Source organism: Papaver somniferum, chromosome 7 (assembly GCF_003573695.1).
Source record: "Papaver somniferum cultivar HN1 chromosome 7, ASM357369v1, whole genome shotgun sequence".
Classification (NCBI taxonomy): Eukaryota; Viridiplantae; Streptophyta; class Magnoliopsida; order Ranunculales; family Papaveraceae; genus Papaver; species Papaver somniferum.
Window position 1 is genome coordinate 86,178,571 of NC_039364.1, and position 17,047 is coordinate 86,195,617.

Sequence of the window (17,047 nt, forward strand, 5' to 3'; positions counted from 1 at the left end):
AGAGAATGGTCGATGCTATCTTCAGGCCATGGATTGGTAGTACCCTAGAAGTCTACGTAGATGACACGCTCGTCAAAAGTAGGATGCGCAAAGATCACCACCAGGACCTGAGAGATATTTTCGAAGCAATGAGGAAACATCACATGAAAGTAAATCCAGAAAAATGCACCTTCGGTGTCACCTCAGGAAAATTCCTCGGATATCTGGTAACAAAAAGGGGTATTGAGGTAGACCCCGCGAAGATTCAGGCCATAGTGGAAATGCCATCTCCGAAAAATTTAAAAGAAGTGCAAAAGATCAATGGGTCCTTAGCAGCCTTGGGCAGATTTATTGCCCGATCCTCGGACAAATGCAAACATTTTTTTCAATATTCTCAAAAAAGGGAGTAAGTTTGAATGAACCGCAGAATGCGAAGAAGCCTTCCAAAGAATCAAGGAACACCTGGCTTCAATTCCAATCCTGCAGAAGCCTGATCCTGATGAGGTTTTGGCATTGTACATAGCAGCGACAGAAGACGCAGTTAGCGCAGTGTTGGTCAAAACCAATACGAAGATAGAACAGCCTATCTATTATGTCAGCAATACCCTCAATTCTGCGGAAAGGAATTACACGAAGATCGAACAACTCATCCTGGCATTAGTATGGGCTAATCAAAAGCTGAGAACCTATTTCCTAACTCACTTCATCCGCGTCCCATGCAAAGCACCACTGGAAGAAGTCCTCAAAAGCGCGTGAAAAGTAGGTAGAATAGCCAAGTGGAACACCCACCTGGACCAATTCAACATCATTCATGAAATTCAACATTCCCAAAAATCCCAAGTTTTGGCGGATTTCTTAGCAGACCTCCCCCTGGACAACGATGAAGAGATTAGGGGAATACCAGAAGCCGACGAGGAAAGCAAGGATCCAGTTGATGTCCTCGAACCCGCGAGTCAAAGACAATGGGAAGTCTTCGTTGATGGTTCCAAAAATAAGGAAGGGGCAGGAATAGGCATTGTCATCACCACCCCAACTGGAGAAAGGATCGTACAGGCACTCAGGTTAGAATTCAAAGAGCATACTAACAACATCGTCGAATACGAGGCAGTCGTACATGCCCTCCGCTTAATAATAGAGATGGGGGTAACTGATGTAAGACTGACAAGTGATTCGCAGCTTGTCATACGGCAAATAGGGCTCGAATACAATGTGTACGACGACACCCTCTCAGCTTACATGGCCTTGGTCCAAACATTGGCATCACAAATTCCGAACATCAAGTTCCGGCACTTATGCAGAAGGGATCTCAGGCACGCGGATGCCCTAGCATATATATCATCCATGCTGAAGGACAAGAGTATCGAAGCTATCAAAATAACAAGGGTATACGAGCCTTCGATTGCATCACAATTTTCCTTTGCTACAAATCAAGATACAGTGGAAGAAAATATCGAAGATCAGGTGGGAGAAGACATCCGTGACGATTTTGACGAAGAAGATATCCTGTCAAGAGCAAATCAAGACGAAGATTTCAACAACGAAGATGATTGGAGAATGATGATCCATGCGTTTCTCAAGGATGGAACCTTACCCGCGGATCACAAACAAACCAGGAAAATACTCTCCAAAGTAGGAAGATATGATCTTCGGGATGGGATCCTGTACAAGAAATCTTTCCTCGGACCGTTACTACGTTGCTTATCCAGGAAAGAGGGGCATCGAATTCTAAACGACATCCATTATGGTGACGCAGGGAATCATAGCGGCATGAGATCACTAGCCGACAAAGCAAAAAGCAAGGATATTACTGGCCCACAATGATACAAGATGCTGCAAGAATGTCCCGACGATGTGAAGAATGTCAGCGTTTCGCCAAAAAGATACACGCACCAGCAACAACGTTGAATTCTGTGGATAGTCCGTGGCCATTTGCAAAATGGGGCATAGATATCGTTGGGCCTTTCATCGAAGGATCAGGGAAAAGACGATTTTTGATAGTAGCCACGGACTACTTCAGTAAATGGGTGGAAGCCAAAGCCTTAGCCAGGATCAGAGACGTGGACGTGTTTACTTTCATATTCCAAAACATTATTTGCAGGTTCGGCATACCAGCGGAAATCGTGTCCGATAATGGTAAACAATTACAGGGAAAAACATAGACATGCTCTTCGACACTTTCAAAATAAGGAAAAACAAGTCCACCCCCATATACCCTCAAAGCAACGGACAAGCGGAAGCTACTAACAAGACCCTCGCCCTTATCCTCAAAAAGCAATTAGACGAACACAAGGGGCGATGGTGTGAACAGCTACACAATGTATTATGGGCATACAGGACAACACGAAGATCTGCCACTGGGGAGTCCCCATTTCTCCTCACTTATGGAGCTGAAGCAGTCATCCCAACAGAGATCCTCATGCCAACCACAAAGACCGAAGCATGGGAGAAAAATCTCACAACAGACATGATGTTAGAGAGACTGGACGACCTGGAAGAAGGAGGGAAGCAGCATTGCAAAAGATGGAAAATTATCAACGGAGACTAGCGAGAGAGTACAACAAAAAGGTTAAGCTTCGAAATTTTGTAGAAGGGCAGTATGTGCTAAGAACAATCCCGCAGTATCAACGAGAGAAGAAATGGGGAAAGTTAGCACCTACATGGGGAGGACCTTTTATAATACACGACATTGCGGGAAACGGTTCCTACTATCTTCGCAATCTGAAAGGCGAGGTCCTCCGGCACCCTTGGAATGCTAAATGGCTCAAACCGTACTACCCATAGGAGCAGCGCAGCTTTGCATCTGCGTGAAGAATACCAGAAGAAGAAGGCAGCGTAACCGCTTTACATGTTTCTATCTCTGGACGAGGAGTAGCAGGCCTCAACCTATCAATCAAACAAACTTTTTGGGAAATCTTCAAGCAAACGAAATGGTCAAAAGGCCCGCTGGGAACGCATGTACATTACATAATAAATTAACAATATTGGGGAAAGTAGTTAATCTACAATCTCTCAGGGCTCCCCTATCAGTGTCTATGAGTGTAAGACCAGGGGGAAGGCACCCAGCAGAAAGAGATACCCAACCAATTTTAAGGCAGCGGGTCGACGGAATGGGTGCATGTAAATATTTCAAATAAGCATTCCATATCCTAGAACGCTGCCTCGGCCCCCACCGTTTGGGAATCCTCTGGCCCAGGATTCGCCAGCGGGGTGACAGGTCTCAAGACGATCACGAAGGTATTTACCTTCGGTGTCGCACCCAAACACTCTCAACTTTTTACAAACAAGTTATTTCTAGTTTAACACTTCACAATACTTAAAATAAAAGATGAATTGATAACGCAGGTATGCCAAAAGGATGATCCATTTCATAAAGAGTTGATTACAAGATTCAGCAAATAAGATAAAGCAGGAAACACATCAAAAAATGATCCGAAATTATATACAACAAGGATCAACTATCTATGACTAATAAAAGAAATCTACTTGGACGATACAGCTCCATCAACAGGGTTGTCCTGCGAGATGAAGGTACGCTACCACCTGAAGAAGGCCCAGAAGAACCAGGCAAGGGCGCGGGAAGGGGACGACGCGGATAATTCTTGACAAGACCATGTTCGACTTTAAGATCAAGTTCAATCTTATCTAGGACTTTGTTGGTCTCTTCAGCCAACTGACATCGAGCTTTATAAGTGATAACAGCGGTCCGCTGGTTGGCCTGAGACAGCAATGCAGATAGGCGTTCCGCCTCTTTGGAGGCAATCTCCGCTGCTTCCTCACGAGACGCGGCCAACCCTTTGAAATAGTTGGCTTGTCCTTCCTGCTGCACTAAGGCAGATTGAGTTTTTTAAGCTCATCATTTGCTGCGTGAAGCTGTCCCTCGAGTGCTGAAAACAAGAAATACCAAGGGGTTAAAACGAAGAAAAACAGAATCACACTCGATAAAACGAGGTTATACCTTCGACATTAGCCGAAGCCTCTTCATACTCATTAACAACTGCGTCCCGAGCCTCATCAAGAAAGTCATTTCGTCGGATAGTTTCTTATAATCCGTTTGAAGGTTCGTAAGAGCAAATTGACTCGCGTCTAAGTCTACCTGCTTCATTGAATCCAAGTGACGAAGATGGTTGACTTCGTCATTCATCTCCCCCATCCTTTTATGGAGTCGATACACATTCACTTCAAGATCTCTTTCAGATTCCACTTGGCGAGCAACATCAGCTCGAGACGCTGCTAGGGCTTTACTAAGAGCACCAACCTCAGCCCTAGCATTATCTCTTTCCTCGGAAAGATGCAGCATACTATCCCTAACCCCGGGGCCTAAGAAAACGAGCCTGTTGTAACTCTCCTTCCAAAAAGCGCACTCTAGCCTCTAAGTCCGAAGCATGTCCTCGAGCATCACGCAGGTTGTCACGCGTCCATAGCAGCCATTAAACAGACAACGGTCATGATTGTACTTATTTTGCATATCAACCATCAGTGTTCGCTTTTCACGCCACTCAGCTAAGGCGTTGTGCTCATCAGCACGAGCATTCCACTTTACGGCTTCGCTTTTCAACTTACCCACCAACTCTGCAATGCGGGATTTCTGTCGTTCCCTTTCTTTCCGAAGCCATATGAGCTCGGGGACTCCACCCACTGAAGATAGGGTGGGGAGACTGAGACAGAACACCAAAGTACAAATAGGGAATCACGAGGAGTAAAAGACCAATAAAAAATACGAACCTGTGAGGGACGATACATTTCTGCGAGCTTGCTCCAATTCGTTGCGGACTATAGCAAGTTCCGAACGGAGACTCTCCTCGGCATTACCCAGCCGCTCCTTTTCCTTCAGGCGACCCTTCAGTTCACTTATTTCCATCTCGGCCGCAGATAGTTCTTCTTCTCTATGACGAAGCTTAGCCTCCAACTTTAAAGACTTTGCTTTAAAGAATTGGTATAGAACATGGTTACAATGTTCGCTCCTCATCATCTATGTCACAAACGACAAACATTATTATACCCAAGGGATCGGATATCGCGAAGAATACAATGTTCGTATATCATGAGGGAATCAGTACAAGGATTTACCTCTAAGACACGCTGCTGGGGAAAACCGTATTGGTACCCATCAGCTATGGCCATCATATCAGCAACAGAGGAGGGAGGGTCAACCACTAGGTTAGCTTCTGAAGCTCTCAGATTCTTCTCCCACATCTCAGCAACGCGGACTTCAGAAGACACTTGCATCATCTGACGAGTATAAGCGTCAGAATTCTTCTCACCAGGGACCACTGGGGCAGGGTTGGGGACGAACATCAGATTTTTCTTCTTAAGCCAAGCCAAAATGGCATCTTCGCCTTCAGGCATTAGCGAGTAAGGGAAATCCTCTGAAGGAGATTCAACCGCAGACTTCCCTTTGGCTGTTCTCCCCTCACTCGCGCAAGTCTCGACATCACCAGCCTCAGTATGACCACCGGCGTTTTCAGCCTGCTGACCGGTGGCATCTTCTTTACCAATATCCCCAAGCACATCCCAATCATCATTTGGGGAAAGCAATGAGAAGTCTTCGGCAAGACCCATGGCAGCATTCACATCAAAGGATTCCCCCGCGGAATATATCCTACCAAAAGAAAATTCAGGGGAAATAACGGGCAGAGTACCCACACCAACAATATTATCGCCAACAGGGGCAGATCCACCCCCGCCAGTACCACCAACGGTAATATTACCCTCAGACTCACCATCACCACCCGCGGCAATTCTTCTTCACCATCACCACCCGCGACAACTTCTTCTTCACCATTACCACCTTCGTCATCAGGGTGAGAAGTCGGTACGCTCTTCTCCATCGGACATTTCTTCATCCTCAGCATACCCTTCGTTTACAGGACTCGTAACCTCCTCATAAACCTCAGCCTCACCGGTAACCACAGTAGAAGATTGTTTGGGTCCAAGTTTCTTTCTTCGACACCTACAAACCAGTACACATCCCCACAAAGGCTCATTTTTTCCCTCACTTCAAAAATGAAAATTATTTCAAGCAAGGAAAAAGGGGCAAATAGAATAGAGAATATAAGAAGAAACTATACCTTGGCAGCAGCAGCACTCTTCGGTGGATGGGTAGCACCAGAACCCTCCTCCTCATCTCCATCAACGACATCAAGAGCGTAAGGAAAATTCATGCCCGCGAAATTCGGACGCCAAGGACAGAAATCTCCATAACGAGCAGGAGGAGTTTCACGAGGCTTGCTGTTTTCAGAAGGACGCCAACCGCGCGGACCAGGAATCCAACCATAAGCCCAAGGACCAACTACCTCAATAACAGTAGCATGCCATTCATAATCATGGTCACGCTTAATCCTTTCACGAGCAGGAAAGAGTTTCCGTTTAGCAGATCCCTCAGTACCAGGAACATACTTCAGCTTGGCATCACTCACCTCACTCAAAAGACGAATTTCACCACGGGAGCAGCAATATTACGAAGACTAAACAACCCAAATGAACTGTTAAAATTCTGAGGAGTGTACCACTCTCTCTCAGCAGGATTTGGAACATAGCAGGTCATCATAGTCTCTCCCTTGCTTCGCAGGTAACATTCCTTCAGTGAACGAAGATAATTCCCAGATAGTTGTGACACGGAACGATTATGAGTGTTCGTGGAAGAGCCTTCGCGACTAGCCAACACGTCATAATAAAAGGAGTCACCCGACTTATATAGGGGCAACATGAGACCCGCCTCGAAGGCTCCAACCGTAGTCAAATGATGAAACTCGTCAAACTGATACTTAGCAAGGAGCTCGTAAGTGATATCATCGTCAGGGGCATAGAAGCGAACCTCAAAAGCTTGAAGCTCATGTTTTTCCTTGAACATCTCAAGATCAATATGCTTGAAAGTGACCTTCTTCTTACCAACTGAAATGCTGCGTATCACGGGGACAGTTTCTTCTTCGTCTGCGGAATCAGAAGTAGGACTCAATTCCGAAGCTTTCCTTTTAGAAGGAAGATTTTTAGACGGATCAGCTCTCGACATAGTACCCTTGGAGTACTTCCCTTTGAAAGAAACCGGGAGGAGGCGGCAAAGATTTCTGCGGAGGCACTGAAGGAGGAGCCATTGAACGAAGGGGCGGAACATCCTGTTTCGTACGAGGAGGAGGAGCCCGCGTACTCCTAGAGTCATCACGAGGGGAGCCTGCGTACTCCTAGAATCTTCACGAGGACGAGAAGGGGCGGTTAACAGCATACCTAGATCCAGAAGGACCCTTCGGCACATCCCCTTTCTTAGTAGGCACAACCTTCGCACCAGAGGAAGATGAAACCCTATGACCCCGAGGATCCGATTGCGAAGACTTGTAAGGACCTTCCCCAAGTGGAGATCTGTCAGAATCTCGACGCGGAGGGGATCTTGGCGGACTAGACGGCGGGGTTTGGTAAGGAGCCCGCGGACGATCAGACATATCTACAAGGAAACACAAAAACAGTTTAGAGAAGAATACGAGGAGATCACTAAAGATCAAAAAACCCATAATTGATGGTTCATCCGGATAAACATTAAAAACCCTAAGAACTAAAAATAACCAGAAATACTCCATCAACTCCAGGGATAATACTTAGATACAGACTCACAGACTTTGTAACAAAGAACAGGGGCAAGCATATATGCTTCGACATGTGGTTCTTCATCACAAAGCCAAGAATACAGCAGCAGGAAACAAACGGGTAGATACATAGATAAATCAATGATGAGCAGCTAATGAAAAACCCCATACCTGTATAGAAGAGGACGACAAGCACCAACCACAGTCGAAGAAAGGAGGATCGGAGATATCAAAAGCTAGTTGTCTGCGATACAGGGGCAACAACAATCGAGAGCGAAAGAGACAGAAAATTGAATGTTGTTATCTTCCTCACAAGAATGACGATAATAAATGACTAAAGAACAAGAATAGAAAACAAGAAGAGGATGAACACTGACAAGAAGAGGATAAAAGTTTTTTTCACATTCTCTTTCCTATTTATGAAGCTAGAGAAGACAATAACTGTTCCTCGTACCAAGGAGCAGTTATGGGGAAAGTTAATGCAAAGTGGGAAACGTGTAGGACGACCTTTCTTCTTCTAAATTGCAAAATACGCCCAAGTCAGAAGAAGAGGGGCAAATTGTATGTACACCTTTCATCATCCACCACGTGTACAGAAAGAGACACGTGGAAGGCATGCAAAACAAGATATCAAAACATGATAGCAAGCATCTCATCAGAAGATGCCACCGGTCAGCAGATCTGACGGTCAGGGACAGAGGATCACGAGGTATATGGCTCAGAGGAGCACCAGATAATACCCCTGGGTGTTTAATACACCCAATCCCGAGGAAGATCCCAGATCAACGGCTGAGAGGAAGTTTGACTGACACAGATGTGACCAGACAAAGAGACACTTGTCTGACACGAGCAGACATCCATCTACCCGCATTAAATACCAAAGAGATATACACGTGTCAATCAGCTCGTGGAAGAGGCGAGGATAACCTTCGTATTCAAGCTCAGGCCGCAGCATATGCCGAAGACCTCTGCGTAATGGGCACAAAGCACAAGAAGATCCCAGATCAACGGCTGAGAGGAAGTTTGACTGACATAGATGTGACCAGACAAAGAGACACTTGTCTGACACGAGCAGACATCCATCTACCCGCATTAAATACCAAAGAGATATACACGTGTCAATCAGCTCGTGGAAAGAGGCGAGGATAATCCTTCGTATTCAAGCTCAGGCCGCAGCATATGCCGAAGACCTCTGCGTAATGGGCACAAAGCACAAGAAGATAAGATTACAACGGCACCTCAGAAGTAGGACCCACGTTCCAACCCTATAAATACCCCTCTCCACTAAGAGAGAAGGGGTCGACCAATCCAGGGCAATTATAGGAGAATGTAGGAGAGAGAAATAGGAAGAGTAAGTAATCCCCCTACTTCCGCAGACCTATGTATACTCTAAAATCATTCAACTATCTTTGTAATCATTCAATACATAGTGAAACACCAGCCCCGTGGATGTAGGCCTTAGTGCCGAACCACGTAAATCTTTGTCTTATTTACACTTCAGCACCTTACATTCAGCGTTGAACTACATGTGCTTTACATTTGTACTTGATTCTCTGTTTATTCCTTTATACGAACATTATTTATGATAATATTCGACTAGACAATGACAAGCTCGAAGGCTTAGAGTCGATGAATCGATATAATCTTCCCCTTTACACATACAACGTACAATTCTAGAATTAGACTGTATGCGAATATTGTTTGTGAACACATGGATGGCTTCGTGATTTATGTGTTCAGATAAGGGTCATCATGTAAATCCAAATTCTTACACAAAAACAGTCCAACTACACTAATTACTGGCCGGACAGCTGATTTATTTGGAAACGAGACTACCAGAGTATTTTGACTCGTAAAATATAATGTTCCTCTTACTAATTCAATTATACACAGTATAATCTCACTGCCTTAAGAATTAATATATTAATCTTTGTGGTGCTCTACTGCTCTTCACGTCTTCATCCATTCCCACTGCAAAAATAAATAAATAAATAAAACAAAATTATACAACTCGAATCAAAAATATTACTGTAGATCACTGAAAATTTAAAAAACTTAATCTAATTTCAGACTTATTCCTACTAATTCCTCTGTCAATTCTGTCTCTGTTTTTCTATTTTGTATATTATTTTTATTCATTCAATCACATGAGATATATGTGTTTTGGATTGTCTTTTCCAACTTCTATCTATCGTAGATATATTAAGAGTTGTAAAGATCAAGATCTAAATATTCCACTCTTTTTTAGAAAAGATTTTATTTTGAGTTTGGAACAACAAGGGTCTTTTGTTTTCTACTGTTTTTATTTAGATTCCTTTGTGAAAAATTAAACATTTGGGGTTCTTATTCTGATCAAGAGTCAATTTTCTCAGTGAGGAAAAAATTTGAAGCAAGTTTGGGTATTCTGATACAGAAAGTAGTATGGTTTAGGGTTTTTCTGAGGTGGGATTATAGTTAGTGGGGTTTTATCAAATGTATTTATCTGAACTCAACGATGGTATGGAATTGAAGAAGGAAAAACTAGTCAGGTAATAATCTATTCTAACTTGTACTGTTGTTCTGATTTTGATTATTGAATTTTATCCAATTGTTGAAAATAAGTCTATTCTATGAGTTGTAATGTGACATACATATTTGTTAACATTCTAGGTTCTATCCTGATGGAAAACAACATCATGACTTACCATGGGAAAAATCTGATTCTAGTCAAATTGAAACACCATCACCAGTATACAAAGTTTCAGCTCCATTATTAAAAGCTAATGGAGGAGGAAGTGAGGGATTTTATAAGAAAACAATATCTGGGACTTTGAGATTTGGGAAATCTAAGGTATTTCCTGAAGATCATGAGCCATGGAGGAAAAGGATTTTGGATCCCGGAAGTGAAGCTGTTTTACAATGGAATCGCATTTTTCTATTTTCGTGTTTGGTGGCTTTATTTGTTGATCCTTTGTATTTTTATCTACCTTCTGTTGGGGATGTGGGAGATTCTTCGTCTTGTGTGAAGACGGATAAGAGATTGAGAGTTGTTGTTACGATTTTCCGAACTGCAGCAGACTTTTTTTACTTCTTACATATGGTTATAAGATTTAGGACGGCTTATGTAGAGCCAAGTACACGAGTGTTTGGAAGGGGTGAACTTGTTATGGATCCCAAGAGGATTGCGAGAAGATACTTGAGATCAGATTTCATTGTGGATTTTGCAGCAACGCTACCTCTTCCACAGGTATTTATTTTCATTTGCTTCCACCAATCGTATGGTTGGTTACCTAGTAAGATTTTTTCGTACATCTACTGCTATTCAACACCAATTCAAATGCAAAACAATAAGAGAAACCCGAAATTAATCGTTTGATTAACCGTGAATCACTGTGAGGTGGCAAAATAAAAAAGAACACTTGTTCTTTTCACTAAGCGTAGTTGTGATTTGTATCATTTACTTTTCTTTCTCAGTGCTTACATGTAGTCATTTATTAATAGCTGGGAATAAAAAAAAATAGAAAAAAAAAAGCTGGGAATAAAACTCATCAAGTATCCAATATACTTCAATTTTATGTATGCTCAAATTTAGTGATTGGGGGAGGCTATAAGGGTGACAAATCATTTTTAATTGTGTAGCTGTCTCTCCTTGTTATGCTATATAAGCTGGCAAAGACAAATTCAAACCTTAAAAAACATAAGACGAAACTTTTTTTCTTCTATTTTATTCTGATTGTTCGTAATTTTTGACTATCAAATTCATTGTGCAGATTGTTACCTGGTTTATCATACCAGCAATTAGGAACTCTTATGCCAATCATAACAATAACGCCCTTGCGTTGATCGTACTGATACAGTATATACCGAGATTATATCTTATCTTTCCTTTGAGTTCTCAAATTATCAAAGCTACTGGAGTAGTCACAAAGACTGCCTGGGCTGGAGCTGCATACAATCTTCTACTGTACATGTTGGCAAGTCATGTATGTATAAACTGATTGGTTAGTTGCATCTTAACGTTACATGCTAAGAAGCCATAAGATTCTTACTTGATCTGAATTAAGTGTTTCAACTTTGTAATGATTTTATTTTTAATCTTTAGGTTCTGGGGGCTTGTTGGTATTTGTCATCTATTGAACGACATACAACATGCTGGAAATCCGAATGCAAAAAGGAAGGCGCACTTAAATGTTTTCCTACTTATTTAGACTGTGATGCTTTCAACCAACCCGAACGCAAGAATTGGGCGAACTTCACCAATGTGTTTAATAACTGTGATGCTTCCGACCCAACTAAGTTCAGATATGGCATATTTGAAATTGCTGTGACCAATAAGGTTGTCTCCTCCAATTTTATGGAGAAATACTTCTATTGCTTATGGTGGGGCCTGCAGAACTTGAGGTATGACTCTTAAATTTATAAGCATACAAGTTCTTCTTAACACCACTGCATTTTGCTATTAAATCTCTCATTACAATTGGTATCTTTCGGTTGCGTCACTGTACATTAGATAGTAATTATGAACATACTTCACTAGTTAGCATTAGCACATTAGTGTGGCTTTCTTTGTTTGAATTGAGCTGGAATTGCCACTTATGTTTTTTGACTTTTGAAAGTCAGACCATGAATTGATGAAGTTTTTCAAAGAGGGATTATAATTAAAAATATACTAATATAGCATATTTATGCAGTTACTGTTTCATTTTGCCGCAATTGAATTGGCAGTCATATCTTTGGTGTCCACTGTGTCTTATGGATGGGAGAGAAAAGTAAACCATAGTCCGTCTAAAATGTCAGATTGATGAGAGGGGTATGTAAATTTAGGTACCTTCAATTTGGTATACCCATATATAATCACTAGAAGTCCTACACGTCCGCTCCATTGTTAGAGATTGAGATAGTGTCTACTCACAAAGAGTTGAAAGCTAGAGAAACTCATTAGCGAGAGAGAGAGAGAGTTTAAAGGGAATAATGATAGATTTGAGGAATGGGTAGTAAAATGTAGATTGTAATACTAAAGTACTTAGTTCAGTTGATTTTTTCGCAACCATTATCTATTATGTAACTAGTACCTAGTCCATTGGTTTCTGTAGGGATGACATGCATTTGAAGAGGTCATTCTTACGAAATATCACTTCCATGTGCGCCCCACTGGTCCATATATATATATATATATATATATATTATATATCATCTATACACACCATACATTGTTAGCTTCCTTTCATTGATTTTACTTCCTTCATGTGAAGACAATGAATGATATCATCCACTCTTGACTAATCTGTGACTAACTTGTTCAAACTATGTATCTAGTTTCTTGCCATAAAAATGTCCTCAAAATAGATATACTTTTCCCCGTAATTAGCTCAAAAAAGGTATAAGCTTGATACAGTATTCCTTTTCATTATCAGGTCTGGTAAATTAGCACCAACACTCACGGATTATATAAAGAGCAATGTTTGTCAACGAAATAGTGATGGTCTAATTCCTATTGGATTATCACGAATTAATATTATCGTGGTCTCTTTGTGAAATGGTATACAGTTCTTATTTAGGTTATGACTGGTTAGTACTGACTCCATTTTTGACAAGCAGTGTTGCTCTAGCATGAGATCATATTTTCTCATTCCTTGTTTAATTAATTACTGGGGCCATGAGAAATACAATATTATTTCTCTAATCTTTCAAAATTGAGTTGCGCCTTTTCCTCTATTTGGGCATTTCCATTTAAGGATCCTTGTTGGGTTTCCGTTTATTGTGACAATAGGCTCCTATTCTTTGTTTGCACGAGTCTATTCTTCTTCTCTTATCTTTTCTTAAGGTCCTTCATGCAGTGGCATTTTGTTGGGTTTCCGTTATGGGAAATATTGTGATTCATGTTTGTGCTCCTTATTTCTTCAGTTCGTATGGGCAGAATCTTGAAACAAGCACTTATATTTGGGAGACTATATTCGCAATATTCATCGCCATATTTGGATTGGTTTTATTTGCCCATTTGATTGGGAACATGCAGGTATATCAGCCTTATCTCTGGTACAAATGATTTAGTTTTGCCTTTCTTTTTCCAATTCCCAGTCTACTTTTTACTTAAAGTTCCATATAATTCCGTTTCAAATAGGTAGTGTAATGGTATGCCTTTTAGGCGCGAATTTTCGTCAACTTATCTTTCATTTCATTCTTGGAAGTGAAGGACAAATGTAGAGAATTATCTCATTGTGTTGGTTTAAAGTTGTCAGCTTAAGTTCTTTAGATCTAATATTACTTGGAATAAGATCAATTTACATGAATTAGATGGTTGAGTAATTACTTTACCTCGTGAGTTAAACTAAATCTTGGAATCAAATTTATGACCGAACCATCTCAAGTGTATGTGTGTATAAAGATATCCATATTTTCCACCAAATGTGTTAATATAAAAGATTTCCTTATTTTGTTCGAGTCATAAAACTTGAAGCATACCAATTCCTATTATACTCATTCTATTAACAAGATTTACCATAGAGAGAGAGCTGATATTTTTGTTGGCATGTACTTGATAGTCACCTAAAAGAAGTATTTGTAACATATTCCTAATTCTCTTTAGTTTCATGGATAATTTTGATGAGAGAATGTAAACCGTTTCCCCCCTTGTGTTAACCCGTTAAACTAAGTGCTTTCCATTTACTTTCACAATCTTTTTGTTAATGCAGACCTATTTGCAATCCATCACTGTGAGACTTGAGGAGTGGAGGCTTAAGCGAAGAGACACTGAAGAGTGGATGAGGCATCGTCAACTTCCCCAAGATCTGCGAGCACGTGTTCGGCGATTTGTTCAATACAAGTGGCTTGCAACGCGAGGGGTTGATGAAGAAGTCATATTACAAGCTTTGCCTACTGATCTTCGTCGAGATATCCAACGTCACCTCTGCTTGGACCTTGTTCGACGTGTAAGGCTCTTTTCCACTCTTTTTATTTTGTAAGGCATCTGAATGGATCTATCATTAGAGGTGTTGGATCATTAGCCTAGGAATTTGAAGTGAATGAATGTAGGTTGTATATCAAGCTTTGCAATAAATCCAACTTAATTTTTGACCCAAATAATCAAGAAAGTTGACTATGCAAGAACCTAAAACAGGAATTAAACAAAGCACACAAGCAAGCATAAACAGCACCAGTGAGATTTTGATGCCTTTAAAGGTGAACTCCACACATGTCGGAATTACTGTAATAAAAATCAGAAATGGCATATTCACGAAGTCCAGGAGCACAGGAGTATCTATTAGTTAATGAACTTGATGATATGACGTTATAATAATTGGTAAATGCTTAACATGCTAAATATTGAAAAATGCAGAGGTGGTTCTTACATTCTTTGATTTGGAATGCATTCTTGATTTCAAAGCGAACTCTCTAAATGAGCATTTCCTCTCCATGCATCAGGGTGTCATGGGGATACTCCATTATCTCTTTTTCTGGTTGAACATATATGGATACCAGAACTTCTAGGAACTGTTAGAAGTGGTTCATGTTCAGGCTGCACCCTAAAATAGGATTTGAATAAACAGGAGTCCAACAACCTTGCAGCAGTTCAATTACCAAATGAAGACTATTTTGTATCAACATAAACAGTATCCCTTGACAAGATTGATCCTTACATGTCCTGGATCTGCTTCAGACTTGCAAGACATGCAATGTAGCATTCACCAATAGTCAAATATAATCTTTTGACCAACTTGATACTTCATTTGCAGGTCCCCTTCTTCTCACAGATGGATGACCAGCTTCTTGATGCTATATGTGAGCGGTTAGGGTCAGCTTTAAGCACCGAAGGTACTTATATTGTTCGTGAAGGTGACCCTGTGACGGAGATGCTTTTTATAATTAGAGGAAGACTCGAGAGCTCAACTACCAATGGGGGTAGGACTGGTTTTTTCAATTCGATTATGTTGAGACCAGGGGATTTTTGTGGTGAGGAGCTACTCGCTTGGGCTTTACTTCCCAAGTCCACTGTGAACTTGCCTTCTTCAACAAGAACAGTTAGAGCCCTAGTTGAAGTAGAAGCATTTGCACTACGAGCTGAAGATCTTAAGTTTGTGGCAAATCAATTTAGACGTCTCCACAGTAAAAAATTGCAGCATACTTTCCGTTTCTACTCTCATCATTGGAGAACATGGGCAGCTTGCTTCATACAAGCAGCTTGGCGCCAGTTTAAAAGGAGAAAAATGGCGAGAGAGCTCAGTATGCGTGAGCCTTCGTTCGCGGAGTATGAAGATCTGCCAGATGAGAGAGAAGAACACGAAGGAGAGGACTTTCTGTCTCTTACTCCCACAAGTAATTCTTCTCAAGTAATACAGAACCTGGGTCTTACCATTTTGGCTTCAAGATTTGCAGCCAATACAAGGAGAGGAGCTCAGAAGATGAAAGGTGTGGAGTCATCCAAGTTACAGAAGCCTGAAGAGCCAGACTTCTCTGTGGAGCAGTATGATGACTAATCCTCTCCCAGTTTATGTGTCTTAGTGGTATATAATAGCTGTATCTTTCCATCACCCAGAAGCCAAATAGGTAAAAAGAACCCAGAAGGGATCATGAATTACAGGTCTTTCTACTAGCAGAACGATGAGCCATAGTTCTCAACTTAGAGGAATTTGCTGATACGGAGTTAGAAGTTTGTGAATTATATTATGTTTGATCATTGCATTGTATCTGGTTTTGTAACTCAATTTTGGTTTCAAGATGTGATCTTAGAGCATCTTTAAAATTTAAGATGTCAGCTCATTCTTATATCAAAAAAAGCTTTATTTTCATTTTTGGTTTCTTGGTCATATATGCTGTTAGTACGAAATGACCACCACACATGGATTGTTTGTAATGATAAATAGTTTCTGTTGTTGCTCCTGCATCCCAGGCTGTATATTTCTAGCCCATCGCAGAATTAACTAGTGGTATGGAGTATTTCTCTAATTTCATTCAAGATTGTGCAATAGTAGATTTCTCCTGCAAGGTGCTACATTTACTTTACTTGAGCCCAAATGGTCCAACTTGTTCTATTATGACAAGAATTGATAATTCAAGATGAATGATTTTTGAGGGACCATGGTTTTATTAGGCAACCTTCCCTATAGTGATAAGGGGTGTCCTAAAACGTTGAAATGACTAACCTACCCTTAACTTTATTTAATTTAAAACCAACCTAATAACCACCTATATATATATAACCACCACCTCCTCCCACCACCACCACCCACCACCGCCGATTACCACCACCACCATCTCTGATTATCACCACCACCAACCACCGATTACCACCACCACCTCCTCCCACCACCACCGCCTATTTAAGAAATGTAACAAAATCAATGCAATCACAATTAAGTTCGGTTACATAATAATTTTATCAAGTATAAAAGACGCCAGCCGCAACCTGATTCTGCCATGGGACCACTCCGGAGGTATTTTCCAACAAACCCTTCGCTTTAATTTGATTGCTTCAATCGAATAGAAATCATCAAAATAGGGTTTTAATAGGAGTTACA

At 41.1% G+C, this 17,047-nt stretch overlaps 1 protein-coding gene across 1 annotated transcript; it reads left to right on the forward strand.

Moving 5' to 3' along the window:
- Positions 1-9,489: 9,489 nt before the first annotated feature.
- Positions 9,490-16,413, forward strand: LOC113297805 (probable cyclic nucleotide-gated ion channel 14). Its single transcript, XM_026546386.1, has 7 exons — positions 9,490-10,081; positions 10,203-10,779; positions 11,303-11,515; positions 11,635-11,933; positions 13,437-13,548; positions 14,225-14,461; positions 15,266-16,413. The coding sequence occupies exons 1-7, from the start codon at positions 10,026-10,028 to the stop codon at positions 16,004-16,006; spliced, it is 2,235 nt and encodes a 744-aa protein (XP_026402171.1). The 5' UTR covers positions 9,490-10,025; the 3' UTR covers positions 16,007-16,413.
- Positions 16,414-17,047: the final 634 nt, after the last annotated feature.

What these genes read in the sequence shown, in the direction of transcription:
- LOC113297805 (XM_026546386.1), top strand. Translation starts at nt 10,026, where the DNA reads ATGTATTTATCTGAACTCAACGATGGTATGGAATTGAAGAAGGAAAAA. An exon ending in AAGAAGGAAAAACTAGTCAG is followed by an intron (nt 10,082 to 10,202) that starts GTAATAATCTAT and finishes TTAACATTCTAG; the next exon opens with GTTCTATCCTGATGGAAAAC. An exon ending in GCTTGGACCTTGTTCGACGT is followed by an intron (nt 14,462 to 15,265) that starts GTAAGGCTCTTT and finishes CTTCATTTGCAG; the next exon opens with GTCCCCTTCTTCTCACAGAT.